We start from the raw sequence: 18,237 nt of genomic DNA, 5'->3' as shown, positions 1-18,237 counted from the left end.
CCCATTAGCTGAAAATTCCATGGAGATAAATTGTTGGATATGTTTGTATTGTAATTCCCTGGCATGGGACTGTCATGGCTGAGCTAAATGTTTTTTACTACTGTGCTTTTAGCTTTTCCTGCATAAATATATAATGACTTTTGTCTTCTGTCCTTATGTGGCTATTGGGTATTAAACATCTTAGTACTCCTTTGAATATTAAAACCAGATTTGAGTGGATATGCTTCTAGTTCATAAATAACATAAACTGAGTRGAAGTCAGTGCAGCACACTGGTGTGGGCTCTTACCACAGCACTAGTAAAACAAAACTAGAGCCTTTTTAATTGAATCATTTACTAACTGAACAATAAAGTTTACTAGCTGTCAGAGGAAGGTAAGATGACTAACTATTGGTAAGATGTTACTCTTGACACTTTAGCTGCTGTGTATTCTGGTGAGTTGTGAGGACTGGCTGGGTTGGTTGAAGGTGGACACAAAAGGTGACAGAGAGGTGATCTCTGAACCCCTCTGTTGTGTGGTGGCATTGAACAGAGAGGACTGTGAAGTTAAGCTTTTAACTTACACCTTGTGCTTTTGAAGTATTTATTCTTTTTACTTTTACAAGAACTCTGCCTAAAAGCCTTAGAACAGTATCTTCATTTCCTGCCCACCCCTTAAAAAAGAGAGGATATTCTGCCCTGTCTCCTCTTCCTCCCAAAGACACCTGCAGACAGMCTATTGATCTGGTGATAATGACACTAAGAGATCTTCAACCTGGTATCTTTTAGATCTTGCTAGCTCTTTCATCTTTTCCAGTTAGACATAATTTAAAAAAAAGTGTTAACAGCTTTCAAAAAGCTTGGTGGTGCCTCGGGGTGCAAAACTAGCACTGGTTTTGGAGCTTTGACAACAGGTGTCTTGTGTCTCTGGTCATAAAAATTAGTCTTTGACTGTCTGTTACTGGTTTCTACTCATAGCTTTTGTTTGACTTTCCTGACAGCTTTCAAGAGCCCTTTTAGTTCTGGGAATGAAGGCATGTCTGCAGACCGTGGTGAAGATGTCTTCAGCTKCCCTGAGCTCATAGGCTGGAAGACCATACCGGTTTGGAGGCTGTGTTAGTCACATACCTGTGTATAAACAAAACTGCTGGCAGGCAGAGTGTGCAAGCATTGCAGTAACATGGCTTCTTCTGAATTGAGCCCTGGACAGACAAACATGGGTCTGTTTGCTCTCAGCTGGGCAAATATAACCTTAGGCCTAGTTTTACGCTACTGAGCTTAAATGCTGGCCTGAAGCATCAAAAGTTGTGTTTTGGATTCTGAGGGAACAGGTTTTAAGCATGTGACCTAACTGGCTGTCTTTGTAGACATTTTGAGAAAATTTCTTTCTAATTTTAGGGATTGAAACAATCAGATCTCTTTGCTGTAAAACATTTTATGAAGTCACTGTCTGAGTTGAACTGAGACATGATGTTTAGGTAAACAGCTTGCCAACGTCACTGCAGTGGTACTGCTGCTGAAAGGACTTAGGTCCTTTCAAATTTTCTAACATACATTTTCTACCTATTTTGTTCTGAATACTAGTACCTTTGCAAATCCTGATTTTTTTCTACTAAAGGTTGAACAGACACTTGGAATTCAGTAATTAATTCTGAACAGTATAAAATGGCAGCAACGTGGTATTTTTATTGCTCAGATTCTTTAACAGAYTATGTTTATGAAACGTAGGAAAGTACAAAATGTTTCCATCCAAATGCTGTATTTCACCTCAGTGTTGTTTGCTTGTGCAGTATCATGTGGTYGACAGTCTTTCATGTCATTCAAGAGGTAGTGATTTATGAAGCATCAGATTTCACACTCCTATGAGCTCATATGTTCAAGACAAACAAGGAGTCATCACTCTAGATCTAAAGTGATTTATAGCCCTAAATTATTTTTTTTTAATTAGATTAGCCTGAAAGTGATGATTTTACAACTGTTTTTACAAGAAGCTTCCTCATCTACTGATGAGGCCAAAGTCAGGCAGGATCAGTCAAACCGAGACAGCTGTCAACAATATGTTAACCTGTTCTTGAAATTCTCTTGTGGTGTGATTCCTTCTCCTCCCACATTCAACATTTTACTCCAGTGCATACATAATCCATAGAAAGTCTGTAACTGAAGGCCTGGGTTGTGAAGCCTCTATGCCTGTATTTAATTAATATTTTTATAATTGTATCACAGGGTGATAATGTGGCCCTGCCATTCCTTTTCTGACAAATGGCCAGTTTCCTTTTCAGTTAAAGGAGTTGCTGTCTTTATGCTTTCTTATCCTTGGCTTGCAGGATGGCAGTACTTAGAAAGGCAGTTCAGGTTCAAAATAAAAGTATTGAGAAGGTTGACAAGGGTTGACAAGGTTGTGTAGCTTGTTTTTGGGCTAACTAGAGCTGGTTTACACCTAAGGAGGCTTTTGTTGACAAAGATATTTTTGTTAATGATTTAGAATTTGCTTATGAACTTGAAACCCTCTCAGAGGAAGTTGTGTACCCATTTAGYGGAATGAGAATCTGTTGTGGGAAAGGGGCAGACAGCCTGATAAGCTTCTGTATATCCTACTGGATTGGTTTCTGCATCACATCCAGGTGTTTGAGGGGTTTTGTGGTGGTTTGTTTTGGTTTGGTTTTTTCTGGTTTCTCATTTTAAGTGTTCAAAATCCTGACACTGCACTGAAAGGTGTGCAACAGCCTGGGGCCTCCTTCTGTAACAGCTGTGTGTGTGTCTCATCCCAAAGCCATGCAGGACTGCGTGTGTCTCCTGCCCAGCTGCTCTCCCTGCCCTTACCCTCAAGGAAGGAAGCAACACTTTATAAAAGRAAACTGAAGTACATATGTTTTCCCTCCACTATCTTTGAAGTTTGAAATAATTATTTTTTGTTTGTCACCTTGTCTTAATTAATGTCTTGGTATACTGTTAGATCCACACACTATCCATCTCTAAAGTGCCTCAGAATATGCATCTGAAACTATTTTCTAGAGGAGCATGATGATAAAATCCAAAATACTTGAAGTCAAGTTTTTGTATTTTAAATATGTAATGATTTTGAATTTTGTGAAACTATCARACCTCTTCAATGTATGCAAAAATAGATATTTGAGCCAAGTTTGAGCCAAGTAACATCASAAGCAAAATTGATGCTCTGATTTAATAACTTGTTCTGATATTAAAAATACAGTGATATGTCTCTGCTTGTTTCAGTAGGTGAACTTCCAGCCTCTGCAGTCCAAATGTGATGTTTTTTAATTGCAGGTGGCGTAGTTCCCCAGTTCATGTGTGTGACTCTTGTTTACTGAGTAGAGTGCACTTCAGCGTCTGACGTGGAATACAGTAGAAAAAAGCTCAGGTTTCCTTAGTGGAAGGTGGATCTTTACTCTTCCAGAATGGAAATACACACCTAAACCCTGCAGGAGCAGAACAAACTAGCATGTCAACACAAAAACCTGAACAGAAACCATAATGGTTAGGACTGAAATCTTAATGATAGTGGCGAGCATTTCAAACACTCTTTTGCTTAAAATATAATTAGATGTGGATTCAATAAAATGGTGGCAATGACTGAAACAGCAGTCTGTGTGCAAGATGGACCAAATAGATGGAATTTTGTTTTAATAATTTCAGTAACCTCAACTTGGCCAGTGATAGTGGGGAAACATAACTGGTTGTTAAATTGCATGGTTTCATTTGCAGAGAGCTGATTTTAGCATATACTTCTTTCAATGAGTCTTTTACAAGAATCCTTTATTGTAATATTTAGATGTGGTACAATTCTATGGAATAGGTGTATTTGACTGTGCAGTTGCTATCTATACATGGTCATAATGATTATGACATCTCTATTTCATTTAATTAAATTTGCAGCTCTGCTTTTCAGGTGTTTTTAATGTCTCTTAAACAGCATTCAGGTTATGTGTATAAAAATCTAGAGGTCCCAGCTTTTTGTAGTGTTATGTTAATCAGGCTTTCTTTTAGAAATAAAACATTCTGAAGTCACTTATTAGATTGAAAGTAAAACAGTTAAGCCTGTCTTTTCTGAGAGGTTCTTTTTCCAGTGGATTATAACTAGATAAGATAATGGAAGTGTTTGTAGAAACGTATTAGGTACCAAGCTTTCAGAAATTCTCCTTTTCTGAGATGCAGAACTCTTTGTCCCTTAATCCTGTGAAGTTCTTTATATTCCCACAAAAAGCTGGACATAATGTGGTTCCTGTTGCAGGAGTGCTGACAGTCTGGGTCTAGCTTGTGGGATAGTTTGGTGCTTTGAAATCWGCTGCTACAGCCTCATTCCATGAGAGGAGAGGATTGCTTTTGCTTGATTCTGGGAACTGTTCTGCAGGAGTGCCTTAAAAATGTCAGCTAAATCACAGCATYGACAAACTGAGGCTCCTTAAAATGCTGTAAGTTTTATGTGTGTGTAAAACAGAGCAGGGGCATGTGGCACATTTGGAGAYGCTCACTTAACTGCAGAAGATGAGGATCATTCTTGTTGCAGTCAAAGTGGTCATGGCTTCTAAACAATTTACCTGCTGCTTAAAACCTTATTGAATTTACTGGGAAAAGGGAAGTCACAGAATTCTTGAAAATAATTTTTTACCTCAGTTATGGTTGGGCAAGGGCACAGAGTGCTCTTGCTGTAGCAGCTGCAGGATGTCAGTGAAATGCAGTTCTTGGGGGTTATTAGGTGGTACAAGATGAAGGTTGGGGGGGGAATGGCTGCCTAGGGTGCTCTGGCACACAGTGCAATTTCTCAGATTAATTGAGGAGCCAGTTGAACACCTATCGGTCAGGATAGCAGGACCACCAGTGTGGGAGAAATTGTCGTACATGTCTGCTATGGACCACTTGATCAGGAAGAAAAGACCTTCTGAATCCCATGATATGGATACAGTCCTAGAACGAAGAGGGGTCTAGGACAGCTCAAGATGGGTGTATCTTCACTTGCAGGAATGTATATTATCATAAATCTTCATATTAAGATTGCCAGAGAAGAAATACTTTCKTCTTTATGTTTTGAATTTGCAGCAGACAACATGTAGTCAGGAGGCAGGAATTAACTGTTGTGCAGCTGTAGCTTTTGGACTTTATTCAGCAATTCCTGATGCTGGTGGCTACCATCAGACTTCATACTCATTATTGGGAAGGCTTGGTGCTCCCTGTGAAAGCATCTCTAGATGATCTTACAGAAAGTGGCTTGCTTGTTGCTGAGTGGTTGCTGATCTTTGACCTTCTGCATGCTAGTTAAAATATCTGGCTTTTATCTTATACTGCCATCTTATACTGCTTGTGTAGGATGTTTACTTATTTATTACTTATTACACATACCACTGTGTTGCGGGGCTTTGCTTTAGGCCATGTTTTGTTTCTTTTGCCTCCCAGTACTAAACTGCTTAGTAGTGATTCTCATTGATAGTATARGAAAAAGGTGTTTTGCAAGATAGTGTTTTGGGGAGTATTTTCCTAGAAGGTACAGAGGAGTTGCTACTTTGGTGTATTTGAGAATAGATGGGAAGAACCTCAGTAGATGCCAGCATTTAAATCTAGGAAAATGAAGTTGTACGTTTAGATGAGCGTGGATGCGTGTGGGAGCACAGATGGTGGATGACATGGTGAGAAAAGCCTATACAAAAACACAGAGACATTGGATTTAAACAGGTAAAGCTCACTGGCTTTCCATGTATTGGCATTTCAGGGGTTGTGTCATGTGAATGTAACTTCTTTATTAGGGGTGACTAGATCTCAGTCACCATGTGGTGTATCAGTTTGCTAGGGAGGGAGTCTAGTATGTGTTTATCTTTGTGTAGTTCCTTAAGAGTTCATAAACTGGTTTAAGTAGCTGCTATGTGTTTTCTGAATATGTATTTGAATAGTTTAATTGCTGTTGCCTTTAAGCCTTTAATTCAATACAAGACTTCCAGGAGATGGGGTTTTAAAAATTAACAGCTGTCATATTCTAATTAAGCTGTTAAGAGATGTCTAGTAAAGTTTTATTGGAAGTCAGATTAGTAGCAACCTTGTTTAGGTGACCAAGCCTTGGAATAAAGGTGTACTGTTCACTGCAAATGAGAAGTATGATCTCCCCTAAGAAAAGGGCGCAGAATATACAGTGTCACTTAAAATGTGTACTGGTGCGTGCTAACCTTTTTGCACTGATTCTTTGAGAGAAACTGTGGTAGCTTTAAACCCATATCTTATCTGCTCTCTGTTTGATCTTCTCTTTCTCAGGGTAAACAGAATAGCTTCAGACCTCTCCAGGCTCCATAACTGACAACAAGTGAGGTTCCTGTTTAATGGATTGTTTAGAGCTTAATTTTCCTCCTGTTCTTCTGGGAATTGGTGTCTCTGAGAAAATAATTGCATGCTTGAGAACAGAAACTTTATTGCAGTGGTCCAACAACCTGAATACAATTGTGACACTATACAAGAAACTCCAAGCAAATGGCCCATTCAGAAACCTTACGTAACCGTGGCAGGTTTGAGTTTCCAGCAGATTTGAGTTTGCCTTTTTTGATTATCATCTTATGTGAGAGCAGGCTTAGAGTTTCAAGTTCACAAACCTATTCAGAGCAGCTCTTTTATTAGCTTGAACAGTATCTGYAGCGTTCTCGTCATCTTTGGCTTCACTAAAAGAAACCATTTACACCTAACCAACAAGCAGGGATTCTGGAACTATCAGCAGAGTATCATTTCGTTTTGATAAGGCCATCTAATACTTTGGGCTCTATCTGGAGTTCTTAAATGACCCTGTTTATCTCTTCTGCATCATRGAACCTTTAGTACTGTTCCATGGAGCTTATTTTTTAAGACTTCAAATTACTTTTAACCCATTTATTGATTTAAAAACTCTGGCCCTGGGCATTCCTGCCACAGAGTCTGTCTGAAGCTGAAAATATTAAATGTAAATTTTTGATTGTGTCAAATATGCAGTCTTTTTCCCTAAACTTGCCATGTGCAGTTCAGCATAAAGAATCAAGGACTAACAAGTGAGAGAAGGTAAGAGTTGGAAAAGTACAGGTATTTTCTATGTGTTTTAAAGGGAAAGCTGAGGTTTTGCAACTTTGGGATCCTGTTTGGATTTTTTAGAACTCTGCCAAAAACTCTAGAAAACAAGCTGGCCTTGTTCCTCCATTTTCTTCTCATAAACCAAAGTCTTTTGTGGGACCCACTATAGTTATTATCCCACATCCTTCTCCTTCTAAACTAGTGGATCTTTTCATGCTCTCCTTCAGGCAGCTCCTGRAGATAATTTTGGAAATCTAGCAGACTGCTAGTTGTGGGTCTTGGCTCCTATATGTGAAATTTCACACAATAATGTAGAGCTGAACGTGCTCAATAGCTTTGGGAGAAGTTTTGATACCATCCATTCTACTTCAGAAATCTTTCTCAGTGACCCTCACACTTAAAATGCTTAAGTATCTTCATTCATTTCAACTCTGRGAATTGTTTCAGCACAAATTGCAGAGCTGTACCTTGGAATCTCCTGCCATAGTTCTGGAGATTGTAAGTTTGTCTTCTTTTGAAATACACCTGTTCATTTCCAACTTGTCTGAGAGAGAATACTGACTTTTATCCTGTGAGATTCTCTTTAACAAAAAAAGAATTGGAGACCAGGTCCTATTCCTCAGTATTTTGTTATCTCCCTGTGTGAGTAAAAGTGTGTTATTTTAGACAAAACAGAATCTTTGCATTTGTGTTAGATCTCCTGTGGGGTATGGTCGTCAATCTTCTGCTGTACATAAACTCTTGGGCTTTCAATTTCTTTAGCTGAAMGATATTTTTGTGTTAATGGTCATTGGTATATCCAGGCTGATTAAAATAGATGGTTTGTGCTGAATTCCTGGGTGTCAAGGTGGGATCARTGAAGTCTGAAATTTATGGATAGATGCTATTGAACAGCATGACTTCTAATACTGGTTTGTTTGGTTTTTTTGTTTGTTTTATTCCAGGAATGTACTCCAGAGAACYTGGAACTGAAAAAGAAGATTTTTGGTCAGCTAGATCTTATTGTGGGTGACAATGTTGTCTTGAGCAGCTCGACCTCTTGTCTCTTACCCAGCAAATTGTTCACWGGCCTTAAACATGTTAAGCAGTGCATCGTGTCACATCCTGTAAGTATGATGGCATGTTTCCTTTTTGTGTAAACTGCATCCCAAGCTCCTTCCTGCCAACTGAAAGACACAGAGAAGTGTTTAGAGCACTTGTGTGACATAGTTAGTGTGCAAGGGCCAACTTTTAAAAAAACTTGTAGATTGGTTATTCTATGAGCAGCAGCACTAATCTACAAAATTGAGAGGATGTAGCATGTTGCATAGTATTGGCTCAAGATATGTTCTGTGTGAGCTGTTGTGCTGATATTGTGTGTTTCTCACACTACTGGCTTTCAAAATGTAGCAATTCTATGTTTTGGGTACAAACTCGTAACACTGCTGCTTTCTTCTTCTGTCATTGTTAGCCTTTTCTAGTATTCTTTTTCAGCTTGTGCTGCGTAGCAGTAAGAATCCAAGCACTGAACTGCACATGCTTGTCAGGTAATATTGATTAAAGACAGGAAATTTAAACTCTGGTTTCTTTAGACTTGTGATGCAGAAGCAGTATACCTGAAAGAGGAATCAAGGAATGATGAAAGGGACTAAATTGGACTTGGAGATGAATCTGCATGCTTTGTGACCAACTGGGACAGGACAGTGATGCAAAAATGGAATGACTAGAAGTTGCAGCAGCACCTCAGAATGGTCAAGGGCACTTGTGAGCTTCTGTAGAGGTCTGTTTGGAACTGCCAGACAGCAGTTTATCACATGAAAGAGCATTTTATCTTGATCACTGTAATTCTTACTGCTTCTGTTTTCCACTACTCAGTAAGCTAATGAATTTGTTAGCCCAGTGTTAGTTTGTGGTCAACTGATCAGCTAAAAGGTCAGTTTGAAGAAAGGTGAAGCAAGTCTCTGGTCTCTGCAATTTGGTAACTGCATGGTGTCTCTCCAGGGCATCCCTCAGGGTGTAAAGCAAATATCAATTCCCTGGGCATGCTCAAGAGCACTTTAGTGTAGTGTCTCTACAGCTGCCTGTAGCCAAATGCTGTAGTGTCAAAGCATTTGGTCAGTGCCTTTCTGAGACCTCTCCTCCACCACCACCATTGTGCCTTGGGGTTGACTGGGTGGCAGGAGGAAGAAAAGGATTAGTTTAGTTTGTTTCTTCATAGTAAGTTTTCAATCCCTTTCAGTTATAAAAATAATAAAATTTCGAAGTATGTATCTGTGCCTAGATCTAGCATTTCTCCAGTCTAAAATTCAGTAGTTCCTTAGCTCTTATTTCCAGGGTTGTAATTTTCTCTAGTGCAAGAGAAGAGATAATATGTCTTAACATTTCTATATTTCTATATAATGTCTCATAACATTTCTATATTAAGTAATGATACAATTTCTTTTTTCGACCAGTTCCTGTTTGACTGTCAGTCTTTGATTTTTCTGTACTCTTTGTTACTGTTTTCCCATGTTGGTCTGTACCAGTTGACTTTGTTTAGTCTGAACTGCAGTCTTTATAGGATCCACTCCTGAAACCAGGTTTTATCAGATCTGGAAAGGTAGCTAGTCTCTGTATGAACATTTTCTACTTTGCTGTTGCAAGGATATATATTTTTTCAAAGCAAACTCTTTAGAGTGTCTTAAAATGTCTAATTGTTCCAAAATGTCTTTGCAGTCCARCTGAGAGTGTTTTCTCAGTAATCTCAGCTTTACTTAGCTGTACTGAGTGTACCAAAGAATCTGTGACCCAGTGTGCTCTTCCAGAGGCGTTACTGCATCTGCATCAGGAAACATGCTTGGTTTGTAGGAGTTGTTGGCTTTGGGTGCTGGTTTGTTTTTTTTTATTTTTTTTTTTTTTGTTTGGTTTGGTTTTTACTGAAATCTTGAACACAATAGTAGGATTTGGTGGCTGCAGGAAGCAAGCAGCTCTGGAAGACACTGAAAACAAGTGTGGAATTTGAATGACAGAAAAATTAAAAGCTAAAGTTGTAGAGCCTCTGCTGCAGGTGAGGGTGTTGAGGTGAAAGGAAATGAAGTGCTCACAGGGCAGAAGTAGCTCATCCCTTTGTTTAACATGGTTCAGAAATTAGAAAAAAGAAATGAAATCCCATAGATGCATGATAGAAATGCACACAATACTTGCAAAACAGATATTACCATGAAAAACAGCCCTTCTCTGAAGGCAGTTTCAGGCAGTGTAGAGGTCTACTGCAGAATGGTTCTCTTGTCATGTACAGTAGGTCACACAACTAGAAATGTAGAGCTAGAGGAGATTTGTGCCATTGACTGGAGTCCTCTGTTGTACAGGAAACCCTGTAATCAAATTACTTTAAAACTGTATTAAACTCTCTCTGTTAGACTTTTTTTAACTACGCTACTCCTGTTAGAAATTGTTTGTGTGTTCTTATTTTTTTCCAGTCTATTAACATTCCATTAAAATTAATATTTCTGTTTGTTGTCAGCTTTTGTGCAACTAAATTTGTTTTGGTGTTTTCTTTGTTGTCTCCTTTCTTAGCTGTCACTTTGTTAGACTAAGGTGACCTTCTGTTTCCTGATATACTTCTCATTTTTAGAAAATTTCCTCATTCCCCATTTCATCTATGTTCTACCACTTTCATTTTTTGCCTACATCTGTTATCTCACTCCTAAAAAATTCTCTTCTTGTGTCTCCTCAGTGTGCGTATGAACATACCCATGTACTCCCTGTGCCAAATTAATGAAATGGAATATTTCAATAAGATCACTGTCAATGCTAATCTTTGAAGAAATTTTTAATAGACTCAGTCTCTCTCAACAATTAACTTGTCTTCTTTCTGACTGGAACCTGTGATCTACTTAAGGGTTAGAAAAACCTCAGACAGTGCTTTGGTGCTTGCTGTGTTTTGGGTCTTGCTGAGTTGCCTGGGACCATTGAATGGTGTCCATCTGCCACACTGATCTCAGCACTGGTGGTGGCAACTGCCAAAGAGACTGATGGGAGAGAGGCTGTGTTGGGACACAAGGGCCTCCAAAGGGAACGAAGTGTGTTACATCAGTAGTTAGAGCAGATGTGACATATGTCAGATTATGTGTTGGTCAGACCCTGCAGGAWAGGGAACCATGTAAATCCTGCAGAGAAAGATCGTGCAGAGAGGAAAGGTYGCTTGCACATTGCTGTCACTAAGTCCTCTACTTGCATTTACAGGAGCACAATTGAGAGTAATTGACTATAAGGGAACATGATGAAAAWATCAGGACTTAATTATCATCCTTTAAATGTTAGTGTTATTCCTGGTAGAAATTTATTGTATGTTTGTTCCTTCTATTGCCTGGAACTAGATGGAGAGCTGAATTTAACACCTTTAAGAGTACAGCTGAAAGACAGTTATGCTCTTTGGAAAGGGCATGCATCCAATATTGTCTGTARCACTATGACCCGAAGAACTTTTAGCTGTTTGTAGGATGCTCTTTAGTTTTTTTTGGTTTTTACTTTGAAAATACATTACACAAGAGTCTTGACTTGATGAGAAATTACATTTGGAAAGAGTCAGGGAGAGGTAATTTTTTTTTCTAASTACAGTGTTTGAAGGTAACCTGTTCTGCAACATTTTCAAAGTATGTTTTATGTCATATCTGTTACTGTGTTTAGCATATATTTACAGGCTTGGGCCAGTAGCAGCTTATCTGTTAAGTGTTTCATCTTACAGGTGGTGTTTAGCAATACTTTTGTTTTAAAGCTCCSGACTGTGTAACAGGAAATGCCTTGCTTTATTTTGAAGACAGGTGGTGACCATGTCTTACAACAACAAGCAGCCTGAATAGTGAGAAAAGTTACTGAAGTCAATATAAAGTCTTCTAGTACTGTTTGAGTGAATCTCCATTAATTTTACTGGGGTTAAACAGAGTTTGATTTAGTGCAAGTTTAGTTTTTTAAAAAAATTAATTCATGYTGCACCAGCTTTTATTGGACTGGTGAAGTCTTTCAAGGTCTGAATATCAGGCTTACTGTGTTCACTGGAAATTATCCAAGCTAGTGGCAGCTATAAAGATGTTTTATGTTGATGGTTGATGTTCTTCTTTTSTGTTTCTTCTTGAGGTAAATCCACCTTACTTTGTGCCATTGGTTGAAATTGTTCCTCATCCAGAAACAGATCCTTCAACTGTAGAGAAGACATATGCCCTGATGAAGAAGATTGGTCAGTCTCCTGTCAAACTRAACAGAGAAATCGAAGGGTTTGTTCTGAATCGACTACAGTATGCAGTGATAAGTGAAGCTTGGAGACTTGTGGATGTATGTAAATCTTTTTTTTTAGTACTTGGTCAGTTCTGTAAATGTGATAAGTGAGATTGTGTATTTAAACTTCCTGTAAATTTGTGTCATCTTTGTTAAGCTGTCCCTTATGAACATAAAATGTATATTTAAATATAAATTAAACCCAGTAAGAAGTGATGTCAATTATAAAAAGCAAAGACTGGCAAACAAGGTGATACATAATTGTAACAAATATTCTTTGTCCTGCTTTCTTTTTTCAGAATACTGTTATTTTCAGGACAATCAAAAGAATAATCGTAAAAGCACAGGAATCAAAATACGGAATKTTTTTTTGTAGGCTTCTCATAATTTTCACAGTGTTGTTGGCCTACTGTACAGAGGTCATGAAAATATTTTAAATGGTTTTCTCTGTGGCCTTTCACAAACTGAACTCGTAGGTTCAACTGTTACTTGATATTTGTAGGTAAAGACAGATTTCTCCTCCTCCTGCCCATTCAGACTTCTAGATGAGAATCATTTGTTTGTGTCCCTTCGTCTTTTCCCACAGTTACTGTGCTGAAAAGTCTGATCTTTCATCAGCAGCAGCCTAGTTCTGAGTCTGTTGCTATTTGTGTTGAGAAGAGTTTCAACTGGGCTTTAATAGATTTACTTTTTTGTTGTAGGGAGTGTTGTATGRGCTTGATTTTTCAAGCTGTTTAAAACAACCATGCACACAAATATAGGTAAAGATCTTAAAACTAAAGTAATATTATTGTAAACAAAGCAACACTTTTTTCCAAAGAAGTATTTAAACACAGCTGCTGAATTGATTTTGGTTACCTGTATCTTTCACTAGCGACATAATACAACAATGTAAAGGAGGTAGTGAGTAACAGTAAGTAAAGCAGCATTGTGAGGAAGGAGCTGATCTGCTACTGGAGATGTTTGTTTAAATTTTAAAAATGGCTTCTGTAGTTAGATTTTTATTACAAAGTCTCAGGTTTATGATAAGAAAAACCTCTTCAGAAAGCTGTAGTCRTGTTGGAAGACACAGGATAGAAAAGACAGTAGCATAGRWTCACAGAATAGTTGGGGTTGGAAGGGACCTCKGGAGATCATATAGTCCCACCCCCCTACTACAGCAAGTTGCACAGGGTCRTGTCTAGGTGGGTTTTGAATAACTTCAGAAAATCCTTATTGGACAGCCTGCTCCAGTGCTCTGTTACCCTCAAAGTAAAGATTTTTTTCTTCCTATTCGGAAATAACTTTCTGAATTTATAGTTTGTGCCTGTCCTCTTGTCYTGTTGCTGGGCACCACAGATGAGTCTGTCCCTATCTAAGTTAGCCTGTAAATTATTTTAGAAACCATAAAAACACTGGTGAAAAAATATCCTCAAGAATAAAAATGTAAAACAAACTGCTAAAAATTGTTAGGAAGGTTAAGTTCATGAGGAAAAAGCTTCCTGAACTACAACATTCACTGTTAAAGAGGTTCCCATAGTGTAACCTTTCCATGAAAGGAAGAGATCTGATATAAAATAAGTCTTGCTAAGAACAAGATTTTTGAAGCAGGAAAGACTAAATGACTGTGAAGGAGAAATTTAATTTACCCAAGGATCATAAATTGATCTATGAAGTTGATTAAATACTAATTGTCGTGGTTTAGACGCTGGCCAAACATAAGGCACCCACGACAGCCACAAACTCACTCTCCCCTGCCACAGCTGGGCAGAGGAGAGAATAAAAGAATTAAACGAAGGGGTCATAAGTTGAGATAAAGACTTRGAGGAAACACTCCAAGGGCAAAAGAGGCTCAACTGAAAGTTACAAAGTGAATTTATTACTAACATAATCTGAGGAGGATGATAAGTAAAAATAAGCCCTTAAAACACCAATCTTCCCTCCAACCACTCCTTTCTTCCCACTGACAGTGCAGGGAACAGGACGAGGGGTTTTTGGTCAGTTCATCACCGAGATCTTCTTCCGCTCCTCAGGGAGAGGAGTCCTTCCYCTGCTGCCCMATRGGGTCCCTGCCACAGGAGACACTTCTCTGTGAACCTCYCCAACATGTGTCCATCTCACAAGCATCAGTCCTCCCAAAACTGCTGTGGCRTGGSTCACTCATCCACAGGGTGCAGTCCTCCAAGGCCAGGCTGCTCCAAGAAGCTGGACCCACTCTCTCCACCGGGTCCCCCACCGGATCACAGCTTCCTCCAGGCATTCACCTACTATGGTGTGRGCACCTCCCCCATGGGCTGCGGGTGGATCTCTGCATCYCCCRTGGACCCCATGGGCTGCAGGGTCACAGCTGCTCCACCATGGTCTGCAGCACAGCCTGCAGAGGAATTCCAGCTCTGGAGCCTGGAGCACCTCCTCCTGCTCCTTCTCCACTTGGTGTCTCCATKCTGTTCTCCTCATGTGTTTTCACCTCCTCMTGTTCTCTGGCTAGAAAAAAAGAGTGSCTTCTTTGTTTTGATWTTCTTCTTAAATATGTCATTACAGAGGTGTAACATTCTGTAGGACCTCACAGCCTGTCTGAGAGTGGCATTCATGTAGGTTTCYTATTTATGTTTTTAATTTTTAGGGCTCTGGTAGAAAAGTTGCAAAGCTGATAATGATGAGAGTAAAAGATATACTGTGAGATGTTGAAGATCCTTAGTCGTCTCTTATCAAGCCGAAATTATGATATTACCAGTTTGGAACCATTAGAATAACCTTTAGCCAGTAACGGGAAATATATCTCAAACTGCTTTCTCTGTTATTCTSTGTTACCATTTGTTTGCTTTCTCACATCTCCATTGACAGTGGTCATTGGTGTGTCTGATTTTGTTCATAACTCTTGGAGCAGAAGCTTACCTGCCTTCATTTGCCTGGGAGCACACTGTGCACTGTAGACGTCATTACTTCTGCACTTTTACCAGTACCAGTACATTCTAGAGTAGTGTGGCATTATGTTRCAAAGGAGTGTTGGTTAAATAGCTTGACTTTGTCTTGTTCTGAAGGTAAAATTTTGGTTGACATAATCCAGAAAATAACAACTAGTTTCACCAACACTTTATTGTGACTAGCTTGGCAGTCTTTAATGCTGTCAAGACTTTTTAAAGTCCAAATTCCTAGCAATTATATTACATTGTTATTCAAAGGACTTTTCCAAAAGATTGAAGATAAGGTAGAGGATTAAACATCTAGTTACAGTGCCCCGTAAAAAGGGGAATATCATAGAAAGGAAGTTTAAACGGACAAGAAGAAAAATAGTATTGATACTGAGTGTTTCTTGCAGGGTGAGGTGAATGAGGGTGCCATGGAACAAGGAAGATAAAGGCCAACAAAACAAGGAGGTGCCAAGTGTGTAGGACAACAAGTTTCTTAAACATTATGAAATGGACAGACGTGCTAGAGGGATATAGGAGAAAAGTCATATGCTCAAAATKACAGGACTGGAAAAAGATCTCATCAGGATGTGGATGGAAGGGACTTGATTGAAGTGATTGTCATGAGAAGGGTGTAATAAGTACTGCTGAAAGAGAGTGCATATATTAGTGACAATCAGAAAAAAAATAGAATACTGGATTTGAGAGATACAGAGGAGGAAGCATCAGATTTGCAGACAGAAAGTATGTGGTCCAGGAGGCAGTGGAGTCCAAAACAAATTTGTAATAGATGCTGGAGTGAGTAGGAGAGCATGATGAATTGGTGGAATGAGAAAAAAGTACAATTGTGGGGCTTTTTGGCCATTACATTTGATATGATTACAAACAGAGTCCGTGACAGAAGTTGCGATGTTGGTGTGACTCACAGATGGAAAGACTGGTGATTAAAACCAGGCAGGTTGGGTCAGAGCCTAAAGGTGGAGACTGCAGAACCACCAAGGGTTTCTGGAAAGGTGAAAAGGGTCCCTGCATAAGGAGAAGCCCTAATAAAATACCAAAGGCTCATTAGGATAATCCTGTGGTATCAGTGGAGGTTAAAATCACTAGGAAAATGAGATTGTGGTATATAAATAGTGTCGTAAGAAGTGTGGAGGATYCTGAGATAGTCTAGATTTTGAAATTTGACTGGCCATTGGGATCACTGAGGATTTTGGTGGAATCTATTTTAAATCTTAGTTCTGTAGTTATGAGAGTTTCTACTGAACTCTTAACATACTCCTCTTCTCTCTGTGAGAAAGTGCTGGAGGCAAAGGCTTACCAGAAGGGTAACCCAGGATGAAAAATCCTCCTGGGAAGATTATTTCATACCTAGACAATGAATCTGGATAGGAACTCTTTCTTGTTTCGTTATTAGCATAAATACCAATCCTTGTGGAAAACACCTTGCTGCCCTTGCACCCTGGTGAATCATTCCACCAACTTATGGTTTCATCATAAATGGGAGTAGAGTTATTCCCTAGGGGAGGAYGGTCTAATTTGTTTATCATTTATGTGCTTTTAATTTCTGAAGAGAAGAAGAAGCTTTTCTTTAAGAGGGTCTTTTTAAAAGGAAGAAGCTGAGCTCATTTGTATRGAATACTGTATCCCTCAGCTGAAGGGATCTGTCATGGTTTCCTTCCGGTAGCAATAACTTTAGCCTTTTAGCAGCTGCAAACATCAAATTGCAGCTATAATCAAAAGGCCAAGAGCAAAGCACTCTTGTCATGATTCTGAGGGCACCTGGTCTTCAAATGTCAATATAATAGCTGAGGCCTATGGTATCYAAAGAAAGCAGGTTTTTAATTTGAAAATTATTTTGCCATGATTTTGAAGTGCTTCAAGAGCCTCTTTTAACATTATGTTTACAGTTTTTAACTGCTGCTGTGGTTTAAATGCTTGTCTGGAATTTGTGGTTAGTCTTTTGTGCAYAAATCCATGTCAACCAAGGGGGCCGGGGGGAACCACTCATCAAGCACAGCTTTACCAGCACAACTCATTGTTTGGATGAAGCACTCCCAACAGAAGAACACTTTTGTTGACTTTGCTGATGTTGTTCSGAGAAGTTGTGTTGCCATGTCAGGGGAAAAAGCTTTCATGGAAACTATGGTGCCTGTGTTAGTTACCCTGATGCTGGTCTGTAATCTGAATTCTGTCTGAGGTTTTTGTTTAGTTCTGTCTTTATGCAGGCCTTTCTATCTGCCTCTAGATGAGTTGCTTTACCATGTCTGTGCTTTGCCTTTAATTTGAAGAAAATAATGCTTTGTTACCCCTGCCATTTTGTGGCTAATTAAATTATTAGGCGAACTGTGAGCTCCATGTATGGTGCATAGATCTTAATTATGTCAGTGTTTCCTTTTYAAGACAGAGTTCTGCAACAGGGATTCAGACAGGCTTGTTTTTCATAGGAAAATGCCTGCTAACAATGCCTAAGGTTGAGGCTTGAGGTTGTCTTATAAAAGTCTCAGTTTRAGCCTGAGGTGATGAAACTCGATGTCTGTGGCCAGCTGTAGAAGTTACATTAGTTCATGGCTTATAAGCTTCTTTTAAAGTAGCAGTAGATGATGTGATGGACGYAGGAAGGTACTATGGGTGAGATTGGGCTCATTTAAGATGGGATATCTACAGCGTAGACAGTCATATCTAAGGTCCTTACTCATCTTTCAATCGGTGAGGAGAATTAGGCCCTTTTAGGACAGAACTCACCTATTCTACATGGCTGCTTTAGGAYGCTGATTTCTTTTTCCTCCCTGGTGATTTTAAAGAGTCTAGATGTCTAGCTCAGATGTCAATGTCTACCACAGATGAGAAGAGCTGTCCTGCATGCCTGTAATTCTAGCCCATGACTGAATGATACAAAGGGGCATTCAGACAGGGCCCTTCAAGAGAGAAATTAGACAGAAATGATGTATTTTTGGCCAAGCAGATGAGTMTGTGTACTTGTATTCTGAAGCTCAAAGGGGTTGGTTAAGGAAGAGACACTGAGTGGGGAGAGCACCTCAAAGTAAGGTAAAAACACTAATTAGAAGCAGTTCATCATCTCTTCCACCTTTCTAACCAGAAGGAAATG

The 18,237-nt window shown here is 39.2% G+C and overlaps 1 protein-coding gene across 1 annotated transcript in view; it reads left to right on the top strand.

Moving 5' to 3' along the window:
• Positions 1-18,237, top strand: part of CRYL1 (crystallin lambda 1) — a 47,825-nt gene that overhangs the window by 13,533 nt on the left and 16,055 nt on the right. The window contains exons 4-5 of the mRNA XM_057368508.1: positions 7,956-8,117; positions 12,106-12,300. Of these exons, the coding sequence (XP_057224491.1) occupies positions 7,956-8,117; positions 12,106-12,300 (357 nt within the window). The remainder of the gene's footprint in view (positions 1-7,955; positions 8,118-12,105; positions 12,301-18,237) is intronic.

The sequence above is a fragment of the Malurus melanocephalus genome, unplaced genomic scaffold (genome assembly GCF_030028575.1).
Source record: "Malurus melanocephalus ecotype Western Australia unplaced genomic scaffold, MMel_1.1 scaffold_93, whole genome shotgun sequence".
Classification (NCBI taxonomy): Eukaryota; Metazoa; Chordata; class Aves; order Passeriformes; family Maluridae; genus Malurus; species Malurus melanocephalus.
Note: the sequence above shows the minus strand (reverse complement) of the source record. Positions and strands in the feature narration are given on the sequence as shown.